This window comes from Microcaecilia unicolor, chromosome 2 (genome assembly GCF_901765095.1).
Source record: "Microcaecilia unicolor chromosome 2, aMicUni1.1, whole genome shotgun sequence".
In the NCBI taxonomy this organism is placed as follows: domain Eukaryota; kingdom Metazoa; phylum Chordata; class Amphibia; order Gymnophiona; family Siphonopidae; genus Microcaecilia; species Microcaecilia unicolor.
Window position 1 is genome coordinate 243,490,425 of NC_044032.1, and position 22,728 is coordinate 243,513,152.

The 22,728-nt window shown below is 44.6% G+C and overlaps 1 protein-coding gene across 1 annotated transcript in view; it reads right to left on the reverse strand.

Moving 5' to 3' along the window:
• Nucleotides 1-248: 248 nt before the first annotated feature.
• TRPM3 (transient receptor potential cation channel subfamily M member 3) overlaps nt 249-22,728 on the reverse strand; it is a 714,222-nt gene continuing 691,742 nt past the window's right edge. The window contains exons 23-26 of the mRNA XM_030193857.1: nt 11,964-12,114; nt 6,034-6,233; nt 3,301-3,433; nt 249-1,713 (exon numbers count right to left, since the gene is read on the reverse strand). Coding sequence (XP_030049717.1) covers nt 249-1,713; nt 3,301-3,433; nt 6,034-6,233; nt 11,964-12,114 — 1,949 coding nt within the window. The remainder of the gene's footprint in view (nt 1,714-3,300; nt 3,434-6,033; nt 6,234-11,963; nt 12,115-22,728) is intronic.

A 22,728-nucleotide genomic window follows, 5' to 3' on the forward strand; every position in this document is an offset into this window, starting at 1 on the left:
TCCATGAAGGGATGACTTTGAAAAATGTTTCTCCAGACCCTTCTCATTCCCTACAAGTGCAAACGTCAAGTCAAGAACCAAAACGAGGTGCTTGACACACAGAGAAAGTGCTAACCTGGCCAGCTTCAGGCATTGGTTTCTTCTAGCATCTCACACTGTGAGATTATTGTATTCTGCAAATTAAAAAAAAAATGCCGGGGAGAGGTGAACATAGGAGCTCAGACTGCATGAGATAATATGTTTTAGGCCTAGCTATGCGTGTTCTCAAAGCTTTGGAAGGCGGATGCTCTAGACAGTCTTCGCATGGACATACTGTCCCCTCTACTCTCTGGCCTAGATGACTTGCTTCTGTGGAACGGGTTTCTGAGGGCTGATGTATTTCGCTGCCTATCAAGTTTATCACTGATAGAATAGCTTTTCCTTGTATGTGAATACATCATGAGGGGTTCATCTGCAGAATAGCTGTTGGCACGTTCCATTTTTGGAAGTGATATATTATTAGACAGTGTTCTACTTGAGTTACTGTCTTGGGAGGATAAATAAACACCTCTAGGCCCATCTTTGGCATCTTCCTCATGATCTTCATTATCGGAACTGGGATGACTTAGCTCTGCTTCTCTTTCTGGGTGGCAACAACCTAAGTCCTCCACTTTGTCTCTAAGACTCCCAGGTGAAGTGGATCGTTCTGCACTGGTCTGAGGTGTGCTACTGACACACCTGGTGTCTATGCAGTCTGTAATGCTTGTATATTCTGCTGTTTTCATTGTAACCCCAAGATTGTTGTAATAGCTCCGAGAGGGAGAAAACATAAAACTATGAGATTTCACTATTGGGGTTTCTTCAAGAATAAAAGGTGCAGTGGTCAGAAAGCGACTGCTTTTTGAGCGTTCTAAGGTGTGATACAAGGGCGGATCCATTTCCCATGGGTTTTGACTGTCTGCCATTTGTGTGAATTCTGAAGGACATGGAGTTGCATCACCAATGAATGAAGTGAGGTCCTCATAATTACCATTCCTACTGGAACTTCTGCCACTTGAACCAGTAGTACAACAGCCATGACTTCCTGAGCAGCTTGATATTAATTCGGTCAACTGACAAGGGTCTCCAGTGCCAGCCATATTCATTGAACTTTCACTAGGCTCTAAACCCAGGTGTGGCTCATCCATCGCAGAAACGTAAATATCTATGCAAGATGAAGGCCTTCTTGAGTTTTGCGCAACTGACAAAGAGCTTACTGGGGGTGGAGGTGGCTTTACTTCTTTTGATACAGAGTATGAGCTATTAGCTCGCTGCAAACTTAGAGTCCTCTCTTTAAAAACATTTTCCATCTTTTCCAGCCCACATTTTTCCTTCATATTCATTGTGTAGAATGAGTGGCTTCTCATACGGGGCAGTAAAGTTGGAGAAGTTGGAGACATGGGTTCTTCTCCCACAGGGTCTGTGATTTCCTGGATCTTGTAGGCGTTCCCTTCTTGGCTGTTGAAGCTGCTCTGTCGGACTATGTAGGCTGTGTCAGTACAGTCCGAGGAGGCCCTGGATCGAATCTTATTGGCTTCTCCTCTTTCAACGCCAGAAAGTCGTTCCATGGCTGTGACCATTCTCCCTACCATTTCTTCCAACTGAGCAAGTCTGATATCCACCGTCTGCAGGGATGCTTTCATAAAATGCTCTCGCTCATTCACTTCCTCCAAGCGCATGGACATGTTCTCAACCCTTGAAAACAATGAAGATAAGTTATTTTCTCTTTCAAAAGTATCACAAACTTATGTCTTCTTCACCCAGGTCCCCCCTTTTTTTCTAGCAATTACATAGATTCAGGTCTCAGCAACTCAGTGCTAATTGGGAAGCCTTCTCTGGGGATGTTCCCATCAATGCTGATCAGGACAGTTGTGTACATTTGCCATATTTTTGAGTCCATCTTAGAAAATCATCCCACTGATGTTTTTAGAACCCTACAGGGCTTTTTAGTATACATACTAATACATGAAGCAAGATAACATTTATTAAGCAATTAGGGAGGTAAGGTGCAAAAACAATCCTCAATGGTGGAAAAGCAGGGTAAAACTGTGCCAATTTTTGAGTGCCATTTACTGGATTTAGCCCATAGGCAGGGCAGGCTCAAGGGCCTGTGACTCCCTGGGCCAACTTTTTTTGGTTTGGAGTACTCCCACTGCTATGACCTCTCCTCAGGCCATCCTCTCTATGGCCTACCTTTAAAGGCAGTTTTCCCCTCCCAAACACAGATGGCATTTCACCTAACACTAGGGCTGCCAATAGGGAGGGGCAAGGGGGGCAAGATTCCCCCAGGCTCGGCCTCCAAGGGGGAGCCTGGCACCAGGGTCTCTCTCTTTCTGCTGCTCCTGTTGGGAACTGGGTGATCGCATCCCGACAGGAGCAGGAGAGATAGAACTCCAGCGCCAGGCCCCCCTTAGAGGCTGGGGAGGAGAAGACACAGGGCTTCGGGGTCTCTGGTTTGGCTGGTGGAGGTCCCAGGCCCCGCCAGCAGAAGAAGCCTTCTTCCAGTACTGTTCTTCACTTCATTGCATTGCCTGCCCTGCGGCTGTTTTTCCCCTCACATCGCGCATGCTCAGTTTTGATGAAATTGAGCATGTGCGACGTGAGGGGAAAAGCAGTCGCAGGGGCAGCGCAGGCAATGTGGCGGAATGAAGAACAGAGCTAGAGGAAGGCTTTTGCTGACGGGGCTTGGGAACCCCCACCAGCCAAGGTATGTGGAGTTGCAGTGGGGGGAGGGCGGCAGCGGTGACCTGGGCCTAGCTCAATCTCTCAGCAGCCCTGCCTAACACTAGCCACATCAGCCCCTGCATCTTCCCTCTGCCGCGCCCCTGTGGAAAGAGGAAGTTATGTCAAAGAAGGGGCGGGGCATAACAGAAGGAAGACGCCAGGGCTGATGTGGGTAGTGTTAGGTGAAATGCTGTCTGTGTTTGGGAGGGGAAAACTGCCTTTAAAAGGTAGACGGGGAAGGTAGCCTGAGACAGAAAGAAGAAAGGGGTTGCCAGCTCTTCTTTTTTTTCCCTGCACATGCAATTCTGCCAGGTAAGCTCTGGGCTAGTTTAACCTATAGGGCAAGTCTAACCTATAGGGCCAGTGACATCACAGGCTTAGGCATTTGGCGCCCTTGCACTGGGTCAGAGCATCACCTGGTCCACAGGTTAAGCCGGCCCTGCCCATAGGGCCTACTGTATTGCAGTATATGAAGAAAATGGGATTTGTTGTCTGTTGTTGGTATCTATGTCCCTAGCAAGCTTCTTATTTCTTACACTATTTCTTGTTATTATGCACCTTTCAGCAGTGACTCGTATCCTTTCGTCATTAGAAGAGTTGAATCTGTCGTCTTTTTCTCTAAAATATTCTTCTATGCATTGTTCCTCAAAGTCATGCACTTTCTTGAGCTCATCTTCTGTTATGAAAAGTTCTGTCATATAAAAGAAAAGGGCATCTGAGAACAACAGCAGATAAAAATAAATCTTTCTTAGATATTCAATGGTAAGGTAAATTTGAAATTGGACCTAAATGTTCCAGTTGTTGAATGTTTTGTTTAACACAGGAAGTGGGGAGGAGTAATATTCAAAAGATTTATCCAGTTAAAATTGCTTTTAAGATGCATAAATCTAACATGTGAAAAATTCTCCCCTCCTCCCCCAGCTAAAATCAATTCACACAATAGGGATAGGGTTTTCAGATTAACTGTTTATCATGGTACTTATCGCTAAGTGACTAAGGGGTCTGTTTACTAAGCCGCGCTAGCAGCTTCTGCACAGTATTGTTGACACAGCCCATTCAAAATGAACGGGCTCTGTCGGCAGTAGCACGCAGCCAGCCGCGCTAGTGGCTTAGTAAACCCCAGAGTAAATTTTTATGTACAAATCCACTCACACAAACTGCCACCTTACATCTATCGAAACTTGTAGCCAGTCAAAATTAACCAGTTAAAATTAAGGGCCCAATATTCAGCCCATAGCAGTGAGCGGCTTGAAAGCCACTCATGGCCCACATGCTGAATTAACCCCAGATATTCAATGCTGGGGGTATGTCTGGCCTCCGACATTGACTATCAGGGTTAGTGCAGCAACCTGGAAGTTAAGCTGGCACCGGCTGATATTCAGACCAGTGTCCGGTTAACTTGGTGGATAAAGTTAGGACAGCGTTTTTGCTGTCCTATCTTTATCCACTTCCTTAGCTGATTGGTGGACTGCTAACTGGCTAAATACTGGCTCCGCCCAAACTCTGCCTCGGACCGCCTCTAAATGCCCCTAACCTAACTGGTCAAGGAATGGCCAATTAGAGGTGGCATTCAGTGACACTACCTGGTTAAGTGCTACTGAATACTGGTGGCTGGCCAGCTCAGAAGGGTTTAACCAGGCAGCAACCTGTCCTGCCCAGATATACACCTTTGAGTATTGACCTCTAAATGATTAATTTTGTGACTGGGAAGCTCTTTGAAAATCTACCCCAGGGCAAAGGTTTCTACTTCAAGGCTAAATGAAGACCTTAATGAAATTTGAATGAGGCCAGTATCAGAATTTGATTTTGCTGTTTCAGGAGACTAAACCCATCAGTGCCTAATCGTACATCAACCAGGTAACAGATTTGATTTGGTTCTATTGCGCTGTCACTGACTGTCATTTTCTGATTACTGCTCTTTGTACTACTTAGGCAGTCTTTTTTACTGACGTGCAATTACTGTGTCACATTCTCCTAGCTGGAATCTTTGCCAGAGAAAAACAAAGCCGTTTAAAAATAATCCAGCTTTCACCTCCCCCTCACACACACATGACTCGAGTTTTATAGAGTAGCAGCTTGTGCTGTTTCTGCTTTTCATAGTGTCCTTATTGCCTCTAGAGCAGCGTGTCTCTTACTTCCTCACCAATCATCAGTCTCATTTCTAGGATATCCCCAGTGAATATGCATGGTCTCGGAGCTTGTGGGTATGCAGGGGGCAATATTCAAGCAGAAGAGCAGAATATATCCCAAAAGCCACATAGAAAAAAAGAAAAACACCTGCCTCAGGAGTCAATCAGCAATATGCAGAAACCAATCAGGGACCCTCTATCGCTGGGTCAGTTCTGCTCCTTCCAGGACTTCATTTGTCACATTGCTTTTTGGCATTATGGGTCTTATTCTATAAAAGTTATGCTCCTAAATTACGAGCATACACTATGCTGCAAAATAGATTATGCTTGTAATTTAGGAGCCATGAATTTAGGAGCATAACCTATATAATATAAGGCCCATATGCTTTTGTGGTTCAGTCTGTGGTACCCAGAGTGCAATATCTGTTAGGAAATTGCAGATGGTATTATATTTATATCTCTCCATATTTATAAGAAAGACAACTATAATGGCGTGCTATACGCCAAACAATTTCTTCCTTTTCTCACAGTAACTATACAGAAATCTGAACAGCGAGATAAGGAAGAAATTGTTTGGTGCATAGCATACTATTATAGTTGTCTTTCTTTTGAAAGCAGACATCGCTTTAATCGGATGATACAGTCCAATCTCCTTGAGAGTTTTACTGCCAACCATCCAAGAGACTCCTGAAGCAGGCCTTATTGGCCGAAACATAGCTGTGTCGAGTCTTGGTTGTTGTACAATAAATTTATAGACACTTTGGAGCATCATCTATTCATTTTTGAGTCATCTTCGTTGCTTTCCTGTGTGTTGTCTAGACTACGAGGACTTGTTTCTTTTGTGTGTACATTGATCTACTGGCTCTGCCCAGACTCCACCCCTTGACCCTTCTGGCATTGTCTGGATAGTGCTGGCTGCTCTACCTGGATATTCTGCAGCCACTGTCTGATTAAGTGATGTTGAATATCTGGGTTTGCCCTGGTCAGTATGATTTAACCGGGTTGGAGCTTCTCATGTCCCGTTAAATCCTTTTGAATATTGTGCCCTAGTATACAGTGCACTGTTAGATCATCACTCGTTATTTCCTACCTTGAATTTGTTTTTAATGTGGTATCCTTATCTTGGCCTGCAAGGACGAGTGACTGTGAATTCTGAACTTACTTAATCCATAGTCTCTATCCTCTTGGTCACTTTCACTCTTCCTCCATCGACAGCAGAGGTGCTGACATATCATGGTGAAGTGGCTGAAAATGATCAGCGGAGGAGGCAGAACCGGCCTTTCGTGAAATGTCATGATCAGCTGATACCGCTGAAATTTCCACACCTGGTTCGATATTGATTTCACTTCAAAAAACGTATTACTGAAACAAAAAGAAAGGGCATGCGAGCTTGAGTTTTGTCTTCAGGAAAGTCAGACATACAACTAGTGAAAAGCCATGAGGAAGGTTGCGTCCTGTTCTCTTTTTAGGACTGTTACATAGTCATGACATTTTAGTGTTAGATAATTTTATTTTACTCTAATGGTATGTAGTTGATGTTATTCTAGCTTTTGTAAGCCACATAGAACTAGATTTGATATCTAGAGGTTTATGGGATATAAAATCTAATAAAATGAAAAATGTCAAGATGGCGGTGTGAGGTTGTCGGCAGGAAGAGCTTTGCTTACTGTTTTGCTGGTTATTTGAAGTTCTTTTCTTCTTTTTGCATACAAAATGAAAGCGCACTGTTCACCAGGTAACATAATAGTAACATAGTAGATGACGGCAGATAAAGACCTGTACGGTCCATCCAGTCTGCCCAACAAGATAAACTCATATGTGCTACTTTATATGTATACCTGACCTTGAATTATCCTTGCCATTTTCGGGGCATAGACCATAGAAGTCTGCCCAGTACTTGCCCCGCCTCCCAACCACCAGTGCTGCCACCCAATCTCTGCTAAGCTTCTGAGGATCCATTCCTTCATGTTTACCCCACGCATTTTAGAATTCTGTTACCGTTTTCATCTCCGCCACTTCCTGCGGGAGGGCATTCCAAGTATCCACTACTCTTACTCGCTCTGTGAAAAAATACTTCCTGACATTTTTCTTGAGTCTGCCCCCCTTCAACCTCATTTCATATCCTCTATAGTTCTACCGCCTTCCCATCTCCAGAAAAGATTTGTTTACCCTCACCGGTTCAGACATTTTCACCCGTCTAGCAAATGGAGCGATTTGCCTTTAAGATGCCCGCTCAGAATACAAGCATTATCGACTGCTTTGATGAAAGATAAAGTAATGAATCAAAAGAAAATTGATGGAAAATCATCTTAGAAGACTTAATCTACGTTTATTAAATTTTCCTAAGTGTCCTGAATTAAATCCTGCTGATATGTTCAGAAAATACCTTGTTGAAGTACTGAAATTTACTACTGAAACTATTCTTCCATTGAACAGAATTTATTACATTTCCTCAAAAAAAGATACAGGAGCACAAGATATTGGGAATAATCTAGATTTACATAACCTTTCAGATTTTTTGGAACATTCTAATATGGAAATTGTGGAACATACAACTTTACTTATTGCCTTTGTCCTTGAGCAAGAGTTAAACGTGGTTTTGAGAGCTTATTTCCAGTGTTCTCAGGCATTGTTTTTTGGACAAAGAATATGGGTTTACTCTGATGTTACTAAGACTACACAAGTTTCGCAGGGAATTATTCCTAGCCATGAGACAGGAAACCAAAGATTTAGGTGCTACTTATTTACTGAGTTATCCATGTAAATGCATTGTTAAGTATGCTGGAACTAAGTATATGTTCTTTGTTCCTGAACAACTTAAGGCTTTCCTGGACTTGAAAGAGTTAGTTTAGACAATTGACAAGAAGTGGGTGTTTTCTCACGCTAAGTCATGCCTATTAGATTTTCATGCCTATTAGATTTTTTCCTATCAGTTGATCTCCTTATCTTTTGGACATGTCCCTTCCTTTTTACCTTTTGTGGTCTAAGGAAGATATAGATATTACTTGAGATTTAATTCAAAATTTGTTGTTTATTCCTTTTCTGTATTACTGTAACAAGTGCGTTTTGCTTGTGTAATAATGCCAATAAAAAAAAGTGAAAATGAAACTATTGGAGGGAAGCAGGGAAGAAATGGGAAGGCTTGATTTTGGAGTAGTGTGATGAAGAACTAATGAGAAAAACAACGAAAACTGACTTGGATAAGGAATGGTATTCTACAAGTCATCAATCTTCAATGTAAATGTGAGGGAGTTTATAGAACACTGCCCCTCGCCCTTTTCTTACCCTCTCTAACTAGCCTGAGCCACCTTAAGAGCACAAGTCCTGCTTCAGGAGGAAGTGAGCTGGGAGGGGCAGAGTCAATATTGGGATTTTAAAAGACAGGGCCAGGCTGAGGTTAAAGAGGCCCAGGGAGGGAAGATTTGAATCCCCAGCATATGACGCTGAAGTTTCTGTTTCTTAATAGCGACCTGGCTGAGGTAAGCCATTGTTACTGCTGGATTGAACCTTGTAAGTTTGCTTTGAGGTCTGGCTGGAGCCAGACCTGAACCTCTGTGGAGAACCGAGAACTTATTGGATGTGTTTGGGGTGTGGCAACCCTGGCAGTCGCAGACTGTGTTTGGCCTACCCGCAGAGGCCTGCTTAAGACTAGATGTATTGAACTGCAGATATGTTCCCACCCTATGTCTTGGGCCCTGTGAAAGGAACAGGCCTGAGGATTCATTTGAATAAATACTTATTTTTGTTTTCCCCCCTTTGTCCGGCTGTGTTATTTTATAGGCCCACTCCCCAACCCTTGCTCGGGGGGTGTCACATATGGTGTCAGGATTGGGATCCTGAGCTTATCCGGCCCAAGGAAGCTGGATCCACGACCTTCAGAGTGCTGGGCATATAGGGCAAAAGGGGTTAGCCCTGACCTAGTTAGGGGGACGACGACATTAGCTAGTGGTGGACCGGCAGGCTTTTATTTTTGGTTTACTGATGTACTGTGCAGTCCGCACCACTAACAGCAAAACATGGAGAGACTGCTCCATGCCTTGGTGGAGGGCCAGCAGCAACAGCAGTTTATGCAGGTGCATCTTGAACAGCAAGAACGGCTACAGCAGCAATAACAGGTGCAGCAGCAAGTGTTGCAGAAGCTGGTAGGGCTGCAACAGAGCTTGCAAGCACAAGCAGGGATAGCTGCCCAGGTACCCAGCTTGTCAGCGACCCCTCCTGTTTCCGTATTAAAGAAAATGGTGCCGGAAAATGACTCGGACTATTTCATGGTCAACTTTGAGAGAACTGCCCACTTTGCTGGCTAGCCAGAGATGTCATGGACAGCCTATCTGGGGAATCTACTGACCGGTAGCAGTCAGATGGCATTCCAAGATCCCACTGGGACAGCCACCTATGCGGAGGTGAAAGCAGCCATCTTGGAGAGGGAGGGCTACACCCCAGAGGCCTATTGGCAGTGGTTCTGGAAGGGTTCCCTGCAAGTTAAAGAAAGCCCCCGGAGTTTCTTCTACTCACTCAAGGAGATTGCCTGGAGAAGGTTGCAACCAGAAGGAAAGAGAGGTCTGTAGATCGTAAGAATTGTCCTCCTGGAGCAGTCCCTGGAAAGATTACCGTTGCCTATGAAGCAGTGGGTGCAGCAGAACTCCAAACTCACCCCAGAGAGTGTTTTAGAAGCAACCAAAGTCTTCCACCAGGCACAGCCAGAGGCATAACTCTATAAAGAGAAGAAGAAGGAGTGGAGGAGTGGCCTAGTGGTTAGGGTGGTGGACTTTGGTCCTGGGGAGCTGAGGAACTGAGTTCGATTCCCACTTCAGGCACAGGCAGCTCCTTGTGACTCTGGGCAAGTCACTTAACCTTCCATTGCCCCATGTAAGCCGCATTGAGCCCGCCATGAGTGGGAAAACGCGGGGTACAAATGTAACAAAAAAAAAAGAAACCTGGAAGTCCAGGGAGGAAAAGAGAGAAAACTGGACCAGACACCCCGAGGGATCAGAGACCGCCCTCTAGCCCGGGGTCTTCAAGGAAGGGGTCAGAGTGATGGAAGCCCTCGTCCCCACGAACATACCATGGCCCTTTTTCCCAGGCACAGGAAGTATACTCCCCCACCTGCTTCAGATGTGGAGGAAGAGGTCATATAGCAAGAGACTGCCAAGATATAGTGGAGGGTGCTATGGATGTGAATTTGATTACCACTCATGACTGCAACTTTGTGGAAGTTGCCCAGCCAGGAAATAGAAATTGTGTATTACAAGTGGAGCTAGAAGGACACCTGTATCAAGCACAAGTGGACTCTAGCAGTGTCAAGACTCTGGTCTGAAGAGAGGTACTCAACCATTCACAACTGAACTATGAGTGAACTGTAACCCTGGCTTGTATACATGGGGACCAGAGACAGTATCTGACAGCTCAAGTGTCCTGTAAAACACCTGTGGGGCAAGCTCATCTGGAGGTAGCAGTCTTGCTTTGGCTACCTTGCCCAGTGGTTTGGGGCCAGGATTTCCCCTATTTCAGTGCCATATGGGCCCGGCTGATCGATGGCCCGAAGAAGGAGGAGTCTTTTCCAGAGATTTTCCCAATGGAGGACCCTGATTTATATATCGAAAATCCAAGGTTATCAAAACCCCGCCGCCAGCGACGGTTAGAGAAACTGTGTTCCTCTCTGAATTTAGGAGCAGTTGTAGATAGAGATCCGGAGCAGGAGGAAAATTACGGGTCAGACAACCCCCAACCCTTTGGACAGTCTATCCGAATGAAATAGAGAGGGAGCTATGGGGAATTTCAAAAGGGCGCAGTCAGAGGATGTGTTCCTTAGGGCAACCTGAGCTAGGGTTGTTACAGTGGATGGGAATCCCGTGGGCTACCAGGACTCCTCTAAGATAGCACCCCCCCCCCCCATTTTGTGATAGTGACTTGCTGTATAGGGTGGCCAAGGGAACCCTGGAGTAGTGTTATGGAGAACAACAGCATTAATAAACAAATAATGTAAGAAGAACCAGAGCCTAAAAGGTACAAAGAGGCACAGGAATTTTTACTTGGCCTGAGGGCTGTAGATTATTGTCAGAAGCATCTTGTAAATCACCTGATTTCTGCTAAGAAATGGCATCTTAGAGGGTGGGATCTCAGAAAACTGGGACTTTCATGTCTGGGTCTGAGAACATTCTAGCAAGGGGCAGTCACTTACACACAGGACGTGTGTGTGTGTGTATCTATCTATCTATCTATCTATCTATCTATCTATCTATCTATCTATCTATCTATCTATCTATCTATCTATCTATCTATCTATCTTGCAGTTGCCAACAGGGGTGGAGAGTAGGTGCATCTGGCTGAGGAGTTGAGGAGTCAGCTCATTTCATCCTCTTTGTCTCCTAACCCTGTCCTTTTGTAATTACAGAAACTGTCTTGTGTTTCTCTGCTTGCTAAATAAACCTGAGAAGAATTGTGAAGAAACCTCCGGAGTGTTAGTGTATTATTGCAAGGTTATCTCCCCCAACAAGGATGAGTGTGGGGGAGGGTTATCCTCCAACAGAGTGAGTGTGGGTGAGATTAAGGACAACCCCTGCTGGCCCAGGGAACCCAATATCTTCCACAGGGGGAAGAGGTAGAGCAGCTACTAGTACCACAGCCCTACCATATGAAGTTGTGGAAAAAACAGGACCGGTCAACTACAGGGTGGCACAACCTGACAAGAGGGACAAGGCGAAAATCTTCCATGTCAACTTGTTGAAGAAGTGGGTGCCCATGACAGCAGCCCTAGTTCAAAGTGAATGGGCTGTGCTGGCAGTACCGCACAGCCAGCTACTAGCACGGCTTTGCAAACAGGGCCTACTGAATGGTTTTATGGTCATCTTCTATTTTTTTCCTTTATGCTCGACAGTATTAATAGCAACTTCCTCCAACTATGGATCAATCTGACACCTCCAAGACCAAATTTTAAGAAAGTCTAATGCCTCCCGAAGATACAAGCAGTTTCCTTGGGACAGCCTATTACAACTAATAGTTATTTTAAAAGTGTGATACAACATTATCATATTTTCTTTCCCCCCCCCCTCACAGAAGATGATGTTTGATAACAGGATCCAGTGCATTACTCACTTAAACACAGCAATGAGCAAGTTCACTAGAAGGATGTTGGCAACCAAAAGGTAACAGGCCATGATAGCTGGTACGATCCAGGCTCCTGTTTTGCAAGGAGGTAACTCTATTATTTTGCCATCTTCTCCAGTTTCGTTGTACCCACATGGAGCTGAAAGAAATTAAAAAAAAAAGTTTGAGAAGGGAAGAAATCTTAATTCTTTCAGGGCTCTGAGTAGTACTCAAACCGGACGATATTCAGCATGCGGGAGGCAATCCGGTTAAGTGCTGCAATTGGCGCTGAGCCCGGATATTCACAGCGAGACCATTTCTGGTGACCGGCATTGAATATCTAGGGTTTTTAGGTCAGTTTAAACTTAACTGGCTAAGTCAATATTCAGTGCTGGCAAGTTAAGTTTATAGCAGCCAAAGATAGGACTGCTATTTATGTGGCCCGATTTGGCTGCCGTGGAGGGGCATAATCGAATGCGAGCGCCCATCTCCATGGGCGTCTATCTCCGAGAACGGGTACATGAAGGAACGGGACAAACCGTATTTTCGGAAAAAATGGGCGTCCATCTTTTTTCCGATAATACGGTTTGTGCCAGCCAAATGCATCGGATTTGTGCGGATTTGAGCTGGGCGGTTTCGTTTTTCAGCGATAATGGAAACTGAAGGCGTACAGCTCAAAAACGAACAAATCCAAGGCATTGGGTCATGGGAGGGGCCAGGATTCGTAGTGCACTGGTCCCCCTCACATGCCAGGACACCAACCAGGCACCCTAGGGGGCACTTGTAACAAGTAAAAAAAAAGGTTAACTACCTCTGAAGTCCATAGCTCCCTTCCCTTGGGTGCTGAGCCCCCCAAATCCCCCCCAAAACCCACTGCCCACTACACCATTACCATAGCACTTATGGCTGAAGGGGGACACCTAGATGTGGGTACAGTGGGTTTTGGTGGTTTGGAGGGCTCCCATTTACCACCACAAGTGTAACAGGTAGGGGGGGGGGGGATGGACCTGGGTCTGCCTGCCTGAAGTGCATGCACCCACTAAAACTGCTCCACGGACCTGCATACTGCTGTGATGGAGCTGGGTGTGACATTTGAGGCTGGCATACAGGCTGGAAAAAAAGTTTTTAAAGTTGTTTTTTTGGGGTGGGAGGGGGTTAGTGACCACTGGGAGAGTCAGGGGTGGTCATCCCCGATTCCCTCTGGTGGTCATCTGGTCATTTACGGCACTTTTTTGGGACTTGTTTGTGAAAAAAAAGGGTCCAAAAAAGTGACCCAAATTCACACTAAAACGCCTTTCTTTTTTCGATTATCAGCCGAGGACGCCCATCTCTCCTCGGCCGTTAAACACGCCCAAGTCCCGCCTTCACCACGCCTCCGACACGCCCCCGTCAACTTTGGCCGTTTCCACAACGGAGTGCAGTTGAAGATGCCCAAAATGGGCGTTCGATTATACCGATTTGGGCGCCCACGGGAGAAAGACGCCCATCTCCCGATTTGGGTTGAAATATGGGCGTCTTCCTCTTTCGAAAATAAGGCGGAAAGCCAGTTAAGTGCTGAATATTCATGGCTAGCCAGTTATATTGCGCAATATAGCCAGTTAGCTGCTATGCACTAATATTCCAATTGCAAACTGGGGTATAATTAATAATCAACAGAAGAACATATGCTAATAGGATACCATAGGTTACCAAAATATCTTACTGAAAATACTGATTAACATTAAGGGGGTTCTCAGAGTTGTAACTCACCCATGCAGAGAGCTCCCTACATGTGGAGTGTCTTCTAGAGAGTGGATAAGTTTCTCAATCATTGAACCCCCCCCCCCCTTGTAGTTTTTTTACTAGCTCTCCTTGTGCCTCAATATTTACCATGTGTTACATATACAACAGATTAAATCCTATGTATCCCTATAACTTAATTCCTAAAATGTATTTTTTACTTACTAGTAGGAGACTCCATTATCAGATGCATTAACTTAGGAACACAGTTCAAAGGACCCAACCTAGTGAAGTGCCTTCCAGGATCCTCAGCTACCAGAAGTACAGACCAAATACTGAACTTGGGCCAAGAGGAGAGTAAGGATCTAATACTGATGTTATAATCCACCTGGGGACAAATGACCTAGCCAACAATAACAAGTTCAGAGCACAGAGAGCGTTCCAGAAGCTTGGGGAGGGACTCAAGTCTTTGGTTCGGACTGCAGTGTTTTCTGAAGTTATTCCTATATGTGGGAAGGGAGAAGAGAGACTACGTGAAACAGAAGAATTCAATAAGTTGCTCAAAGTTTGGTGTAAAGAAGAAGGTTGGAGATACATAGGAGGATGGCGCAGTACATGGCAAAAATCATAGGTTGTACTGTAATTATGGGCTACATCTTTCACGGACTGTCCTTCTTTGTTAAACTGTACAGCGCTGCGTAACCCTAGTAGCGCTTTAGAAGTGTTAAGTAGTAGTAGTGATGGGAAAAAGGATCCTTGGGGAGAAATTCAGACACTATGTTTCTAGACATTTAAACTGGAGGGTGGGGGTGACAAAAGGCAACAAGGAAATTCAGAAAGTCACCCCCAGAAAAAAATATGATGGCAGAGGGAAAGGTCATGTAAATAACGAAAACCATCCTAACTTAATTCGCACATGTAAAGCAATGAGCACAAATGCTCATTGTCTAAGTAGAAAGGTTCAAGATTTTCAAGCCCTGATGTTTGAGGAAAACTTGGATATTTTGCTATTACAGAGACATGGTTCAATGATTCCCATGAATGGGATGTGACCATACCAGACTATAATCTTTTTATAAAGGATAGGGAGGACCGAAGAGGTGGAGGAGTGGCGTATTTTAAAAACAATATCAAAGTGACTGAAATGCAGGGTACCTGGGGAAAGGAAGAAGCTATAGAGATCATCCTGAAAAGAGAAGATGGAACTTGTATCCACACGGGTGTTTTCTACAGGCCTTTGGCACAAATGGAGAAGCTGGACAAGGACCTGATAGAAGATATTCATAAGCTTGGTATGAAAGGGGAAGTGCTATTGTTGGGAGATTTCAATTTGCCTGATCAGAATCAGAAAGAAGCAGAGAGATCGTGGATACCTGTCAAAGTGCCTTGCTCAGACAACTGGTGATGGAACCCATGAGGGAAGGGTCGACGTTGGATTTAGTGTTCACAAGTGTTTCCAATGTCCATGTGGGTGCCCACCTGGGTAATGGTGATCATCACATGATATGGTTTGATGTAAGAGCAAAAGCAAAGTGTGGACACACAAAACTCAAAGTACTGGATTTCAAATGTACTGAGTTTAGTATAATGGGGGAGTACTTGAAGAAGGAGCTGAAGGCAGGGGTAGGAATTGGAGAAGTGGATGTGCAGTGATCCAAGCTGAGAATTGCTAAAAATATGGCAACTGACCTTTACGCAACTTGGAGCACCATTTGTAGAATAGCCCTCAGCATGCATTTTTTTCGGCACCCAAGTATGGGTGCATTTCCTGAATCTAGTCCGATATCATGTCTATTTCCATCCCTACATTTTGCCATTGTTTAACATGGAAATTTGTGCATATGTATGCAAATGTGCCACATTATTGTCATAGAACTTGGCTGCAGAATTTCCTTTACTCCTGCCACAGGAACCTAGGGGCTGTACATCTTAGCTCAAAAAGAATAGACCACGCTGCATGAAACACTATCCCCCCTGTTTACAATGCCACGCTAGCAGCTGCCACATGGCAATGCCGACACAGCCCGTTCAAAGTGAACGGGCTGTCTCAGCATTAGCACACCGGCAACTGCTAGCGCTTCTCTGTAAACAGGGAGGGGGGGGAGGGGGTAAATTTACTACTACTACTACTACTTAACATTTCTAGAGCGCTACTAGGGTTATGCAGCGCTGTACAGTTTAACAAAGAGGGACAGTCCCTGCTCAAAGGAGCTTACAATCTAAAGGACGAAATGTCAAGTTGGGCAGTCTAGATTTCATGAATAGAGGTATAGAGGTTAGGTGCCGAAGGCGACATTGAAGAGGTGGGCTTTGAGCAAGGATTTGAAGATGGGCAGGGAGGGGGCCTGGCGTTTGGGCTCAGGGAGTTTATTCCAGGCATGAGGTGAGGTGAGGCAGAATGGGCGGAGCCTGGAGTTGGCGGTGGTGGAGAAGGGTACTGAAAGGAGGGATTTGTCTTGAGAGCGGAGGTTACGAGTAGGAACGTAAGGGGAGATGAGGGTAGAGAGGTAAGGAGGGGCTGCAGATCGAGCGCATTTGTAGGTTAGTAGGAGAAGCTTGAACTGTATGCGGTACTTGATCGGGAGCCAGTGAAGTGACTTGAGGAGAGGGGTGATATGAGTATATCGGTCCAGGCGGAAGATAAGACATGCAGCAGAGTTCTGAATGGACTGAAGGGGGGATAGATGGCTAATTGGGAGGCCAGTGAGGAGTAGGTTACAGTAGTCAAGGCGAGAGGTAATGAGAGAGTGGATGAGAGTTCGGGTGGTGTGCTCAGAGAGGAAAGGGCGAATTTTGCTAATGTTATAGAGGAAGAAGCGACAGGTCTTGGCTATCTGCTGGATATGCGCAGAGAAGGAGAGGGAGGAGTCGAAGATGACTCCAAGGTTGCGGGCAGATGAGACGGGGACGATGAGGGTGCCATCAACTGAGACAGAGAGTGGAGGGAGAGGAGAAGTGGGTTTGGGTTGGAAGACAATAAGCTCAGTCTTGGCTGTTACATTTGTATCCCACATTTTCCCACCTGTTTGCAGGCTCAATGTGGCTTACATTGTACCGTAGAGGCGTTCGCCAACTCCGGTAGAGAAACAAATACAAAGAGTTGTTGTGGTCGAATAAGGTTCATGCGTGATAAACATAATGGGGAGTCGTGAAGAGGAAGAGTTATGCAGAGTTCGTTACAAGCTTTGGTTTCGTTGTGTTGCAAGGTTTAGGCACTTAAGTTGGGTCGATAGGGTATGCCTTTTTGAACAGGCTGGTTTTTAGAGATTTTCGGAAGTTTAGGTGGTTGTGCATTGTTTTTACGGCGTTTGGTAGTGCGTTCCACAGTTGTGTGCTTATGTAGGGGAAGCTGGATGCATATGTTGATTTGTATTTGAGTCCTTTGCAGCTTGGGTAATGGAGATTTAGGTATATTCGTGTTGATCCGATTGTGTTTCTTGTTGGTAGGTCTATGAGGTCTGTCATGTATCCCGGGGCGACACCGTGGATGATTTTATGGACCAGGGTGCAGGTTTTGAAAGCAATGCGTTCTTTGATTGGTAGCCAGTGTAGTTTCTCTCAGAGGGGTTTGGCGCTTTCGAATCGCGTTTTTCCAAATATAAGCCTAGCTGCTGTGTTTTGAGTGGTCTGAAGTTTCTTTATGAGTTGTTCTTTGCATCCCGCATAAATTCCATTGCAGTAGTCTGTGTGGCTTAGTATCAAGCTGCGAAATGTTTCCCTCGGGAAGAATGCTAACATAGATCTTAGTTCTAAAATACACTAAATTTAGTCACAGGCAGTTACACCAAGTAAAAATTGGTGTAAATGTCAATGCCCAGGCATAGACAGGGCGTATTCTATAACAATGCGCATAGAAATGCCCACGACCTGCCCATTCCATGTCCATGGCCACACCCCTTTTCCAACTATGTGACTTAGAATTCACATGCATCACGTTATAGAATACGCTTAGACAGTTGTGTGCGTAAATTCTAATTAATGCCAATTAGTATCAATAATTACTTGTTAATTGTCAATTATTGGCACTGATTGGCTTGTTAACTAATTAAGTTGTGCACACAAATCTAGAATATGACTGGCTTTGCACACGCAACTTAAGTCGAGTTATATAGAATCCAGGGGTGACCGGTTAACTTTGTAGCGGTCAAAGATAGGCCTGCTAATTGTGGCCTATTTTGACCGCTCAACATAGCCGGTTTGGCACTGAATATCCATGGCTATCTCCCGCTGAATATCCACGGTTAGGTGCTTAAACGCTATTTAACTGGCCAGGAGCTGTTCTTGGCCGGTTAAATAGTTTTGAATATTGGGAGGTATCTGTTTATGTGACTCACACAAATAGCAAGTATAATTTGAAAATTTTAGCTTAAATATTTCAAGTAATAAGTGTATATTCAGAAGCACCATCTAGACGCTTCTGAACTAATGCATAATTTGAAAATGTCTAAGTTAGATGTGTTTACTGTGTGGCTGAATACTGACCTCACAATATTTTTCTGTCTTTCTCTTTTTTTTTTTTTTTACTGTATGTATGTACTGTTTGTATGTCTAGTTAATTTCTTATCTTATTAATTGCTTTCCTTTCTCCATTTCTGTTTTCTTCTTCTTTTGAATGTCATTTCCTTGCTCTTAATTTTCTTTTCAACGCTGAATTTCTCTTTTCACCTCCCTCCTTTAGTCTCCTTTCCTTCTTTAGTGTCCTACCTCTCATGTACTTTCTCCCTCCAGCGTTCCTCTCATGTGTATCTGTTCCTTTAACCTTCACCTCAAAGGCTACAGGAGACTATTGCCCGAGACAATCTTTTCTTGAGGGGAAAACTGAAGAACTTGATAGGACACTATTAGAAGGCGGAACATACTTTGTATTAATTTTCACTGGCATGACAAGCCATTACAAGCTTTGCCAAAGTAATACCATAGAGTGGTTGAAATGAATGGGAAAACATTTACAAAACAGTGTTCGAGCACGCTTGAATTCTGTCGCTGTCTTGATTAGGTAATATCTCTGTTGGTAAAACTGTTGCAGAGTTAGAGCAGGAAATGACAGAAAAGGCAAAGGAGAAGATAGGCTGTGTGTGTGTGGGCATGTGTGTGGGTGTGCACAAATGACAAAATGTTCTGAACTACACAGAGCACACAAAAGGGGAATGCCATCGCTGTTCTTTATAGAATAAATACAGACAGCTGAGGCGTATTCATGAATGGGGAGCACATTCATTCTTGGAGCTAGACATTACTTAACAGACCCTTTTTATTAGGAAAAAAAAAGATATAACGCACTTCCTTGTGTTTACCCCTAGGTCCTTCTTGCAGTGACAAGTGACACATAGAATATAACAGCAGTAAAAATGAAGCCCATGTACCAGTTTCATTTCTGGTGTAGTGCCACAGACCCCAGACTGGGTTGAACAGTTTGTTCTAGAGAAAATCCTATAACAGACCCTGTTCTCAGACAACAGGTGCTGTTTTTGTGTGTGTGTGTGTGTGTGTGTGTGTGTGTGTGCTGGTTTTCTTCACCATTTTGGATTCTTTCAACTTTATCCTGTTGTGTAGATTTCTCTGTGGGGCTTTAGAAGTGATGCACTGTTTTTAACGCCATCGTGCAGTCAATGTTCCCACAAAAAGCTCTGTGACATAATCAGAGTGCTTTCGTGCCTGGGTGGGGGCTCTAGAAAGAGAATGATTAGGTGGCAAGGACTAGTGAAATGAACTAGACAATGACTGCAAAATATAAGGAATTTGCCCCAGAAACATTCTACTGAAAAAGAGATTCCTTGACCAGGACATGCTTGAAAACTACCAACCAGTTTCTAACATCCCCTTTTTGGTAAAACTTGTAGAATAAACTGTCTGTATTCAACTCAGTGGTTGGCTAAATGAATATAACTGGCTATACCCATGTCAGCATGGTTTCAGACCTGGGTACGGAATGGAGAAGTTCTTGCATCTCTGCTTGATGAATCTCCACAGAATCTCTGACAGGGGATCTGCCTCGATGCTAGTGTTGCTGTATTTCTCAGCAGCCTTCAATACTGTGGATCATAATATCATGCTTATATGCCTGGCAGAAACAGGTATTGATGGCACAGTATTTGCGTGGTTCAAATCCTATTTCTTAGACAGCAATCTGTTCTGTGCAGCAAGAGCACATCATTAGCCAGGGCTGTAGCAAGCTATATGTGGATGGTGTGGTTGCAGACACTGCTAGGAAGGCAGGAGTGCCAACATTGCACTCAGTTCATTGTCTCCCCTGCTTGGCCACAATACAGTGGGTGGGTGGGGGAGAGCTAGGGACATGTTGCACAGGGCAAATTTCTGGCTCAGGATTCTCCTTTCATCAGCTTGGGCAATGAACTGCAGGATGCCACAGGGATCCATACTATCACGTATTTTATTTATTATCTACTGCTGGTTTTAACTAACTGCTTCAGTTGATGGACACAAAATTCTTATATGCTGATGATAAGTACATAAGTAATGCCATACTGGGAAAAGACCAAGGGTCCATCGAGCCCAGCATCTTGTCCACGACAGCGGCCAATCCAGGCAAAGGGCACCTGGCAAGCTTCCCAAAAGGGCACCTGGCAAGCTTCCCATACCCATTGAACCAGATCTATGAGTAAACTGGCTGCCTGTCTAACAGCAACTCAGGGATGGGAATAAAACAACAAAACCTGCTTGAATGCATGTAAAACAAAGATTCTGTGGATTCCTTTTTTTTTTTTTTTAGTTCAAACATCTTTATTAAGCATTTTCATCAAATTAACAACAACAATAACAAAACAGAGCACAGAAGAATCGGAATCCAATAAACACACAATATTAACCAATGGCAACATATGAATCTAGTTGATCCAGTAATTTTGGCACATTGCATACATATCCAGTACCACGGCATCATATCTACGATACAGACAGATGGTATTCCACCAATGTTTCAGATCTAGAACATAAGTATCTTGCCAATAAATGAGAATTAACTTTACCGCAGCAGTCAATTGGAAATTGCAACTTGTCTTGACTATTTTAATGTTATCTATTCTGGTCTTCCATATAACTTTCTAAAACATCTTCAGACTGTACAAAATATACCTATTAGGATTCTCACTCATGCACATCACCGTGATCATGTTTCCCCCTCCCCCACTTATAGACAATCACTGGCTCCCAATTTCATTTTGTATCCAGCTCAAAATCCTCATGCTTGAACATAAGGACCCCATGTCCCCTCCCCCTATGCCTTCGTTCTGTGAGTACACACTGCCTTGCCTTCCCCTCGGTCTACTGTTACCATTTAGATTCTGCTAGGCAGTCTGCCTTCTTTTTCCAAGCCCCTATTCTTTGGAACCCTCTTCTTCCCAACCTCTGATCTGACCTGTCCTATCTTAACTTCCGTTCTGCCTTGAAAATGCGCCTTTTTTCTCTAGCCTTTCCCCAAGGTTCCTGTAAATGATGTGGGTGTTCCTTGGGCAGCAGGGAACCTTTCCTACTTCTTTTTAACTTTCTCTCTTTTACTGTCCTTTAAATATTTAAGTTCCTTTTTTTTTTTTTTTTTTTTCTGTTTTTAGTGTGATTTGGTTGTTTAAGGGAAAGGCAGTATATCAAGTGTATAGGGTCATTCAGTCCCACTGATTTCCAGATTACAATTTTATATATGAAAAACTCTTGGATACCCAAGATCCTTGAAATGTGGGCCCACACTAGGTCTCAATACTCATGAAGGGAACCACATTCATATAACTCAAAAACACTAAGGCCCAGATGCATCAACCATACGTAAAAAAAATTACAAACGTTAAAGTCCGAACCGAATTAAAAAAAACGAACAATGCTCAAAAAAAACAATTTGCACAAGTTCGGTGCGGATTTAAAAAGTACAATGTATCAATGCTGTTCGGTAATCGGCCCTTAAATCATGTGCAGAGCAGCCAAGTGTTATGCTGGCTGCTCTGCGCATGCCAGAACCGTCAGAACAACAACAACAACAAAACCCCCACAAACACGTGGCTCCCCGCTCCCCGCTGCATCCCTGAAAAATAAACATACCTTAAAAAAGGATCGGGAGGGGGCAAAGGCGCTCTTCAGAAGCGTCCTGTATGGACGGCCTTGCCCCCCCAGATCGCCGCTGTTCCACGCTTCCGCCCTTCACTAAATTAAAAACTGAAAATAAAAAGTTAAACTTTAGCAGCGCCGGGCCCCCCCTCCCTTCCTGTGTTTATCTTCTTCTTTTCCCAACACTGCTCCGCCTCCCGCCATCTTCTGCCCCTTGCTCCGCCCCCCCCGAGTTCGTCGCCGCCTTTCTCCCCCTCCAAAGAACCCCCCTCCGCCTTACCGGCCCTGCAGCGCCTCTCACCTTTGTGTGAAAGCGCTGCACGAGATGAAACAACGGATCGTCGCTCCCTTCTGCCTCCACTGACGTCTCTCTCCTTCTTCCTCATGTGCACGCCCTCCTCTGACGTAAGTTTCCTACGTCAGAGGAGGGCGTGCACAGGAAGAAGGAGAGAGACGTCGGTGGAGGCAGAAGGGAGCGACGATCCGTTGTTTCATCTCGTGCAGCGCCTTCACACAAAGGTGAGAGGCGCTGCACGGCTGGTAAGACTAAGGAGGCTAGGGCTATTCAGCTTGGAGAAGAGACGGCTGAGGGGAGACATGATAGAGGTATATAAAATAATGAGTGGAGTGGAACAGGTGGATGTGAAGCGTCTGTTCACGCTTTCCAAAAATACTAGGACTAGGGGGCATGCGATTAAACTACAGTGTAGTAAATTTAAAACAAATCGGAGAAAATGTTTCTTCACCCAACGTGTAATTAAACTCTGGAATTCATTGCCGGAAAATGTGGTGAAGGCGGTTAGCTTAGCAGAGTTTAAAAAGGGGTTGGACGGTTTCCTAAAGGACAAGTCCATAAACCGCTACTAAACGGACTTGGAAAAATCCAAAATCCCAGGAATAACATGTATAGAATGTTTGTACGTTGGGAAGCTTGCCAGGTGCCCTTGGCCTGGATTGGCCGCTGTCGTGGACAAGATGCTGGGCTCGATGGACCCTTGGTCTT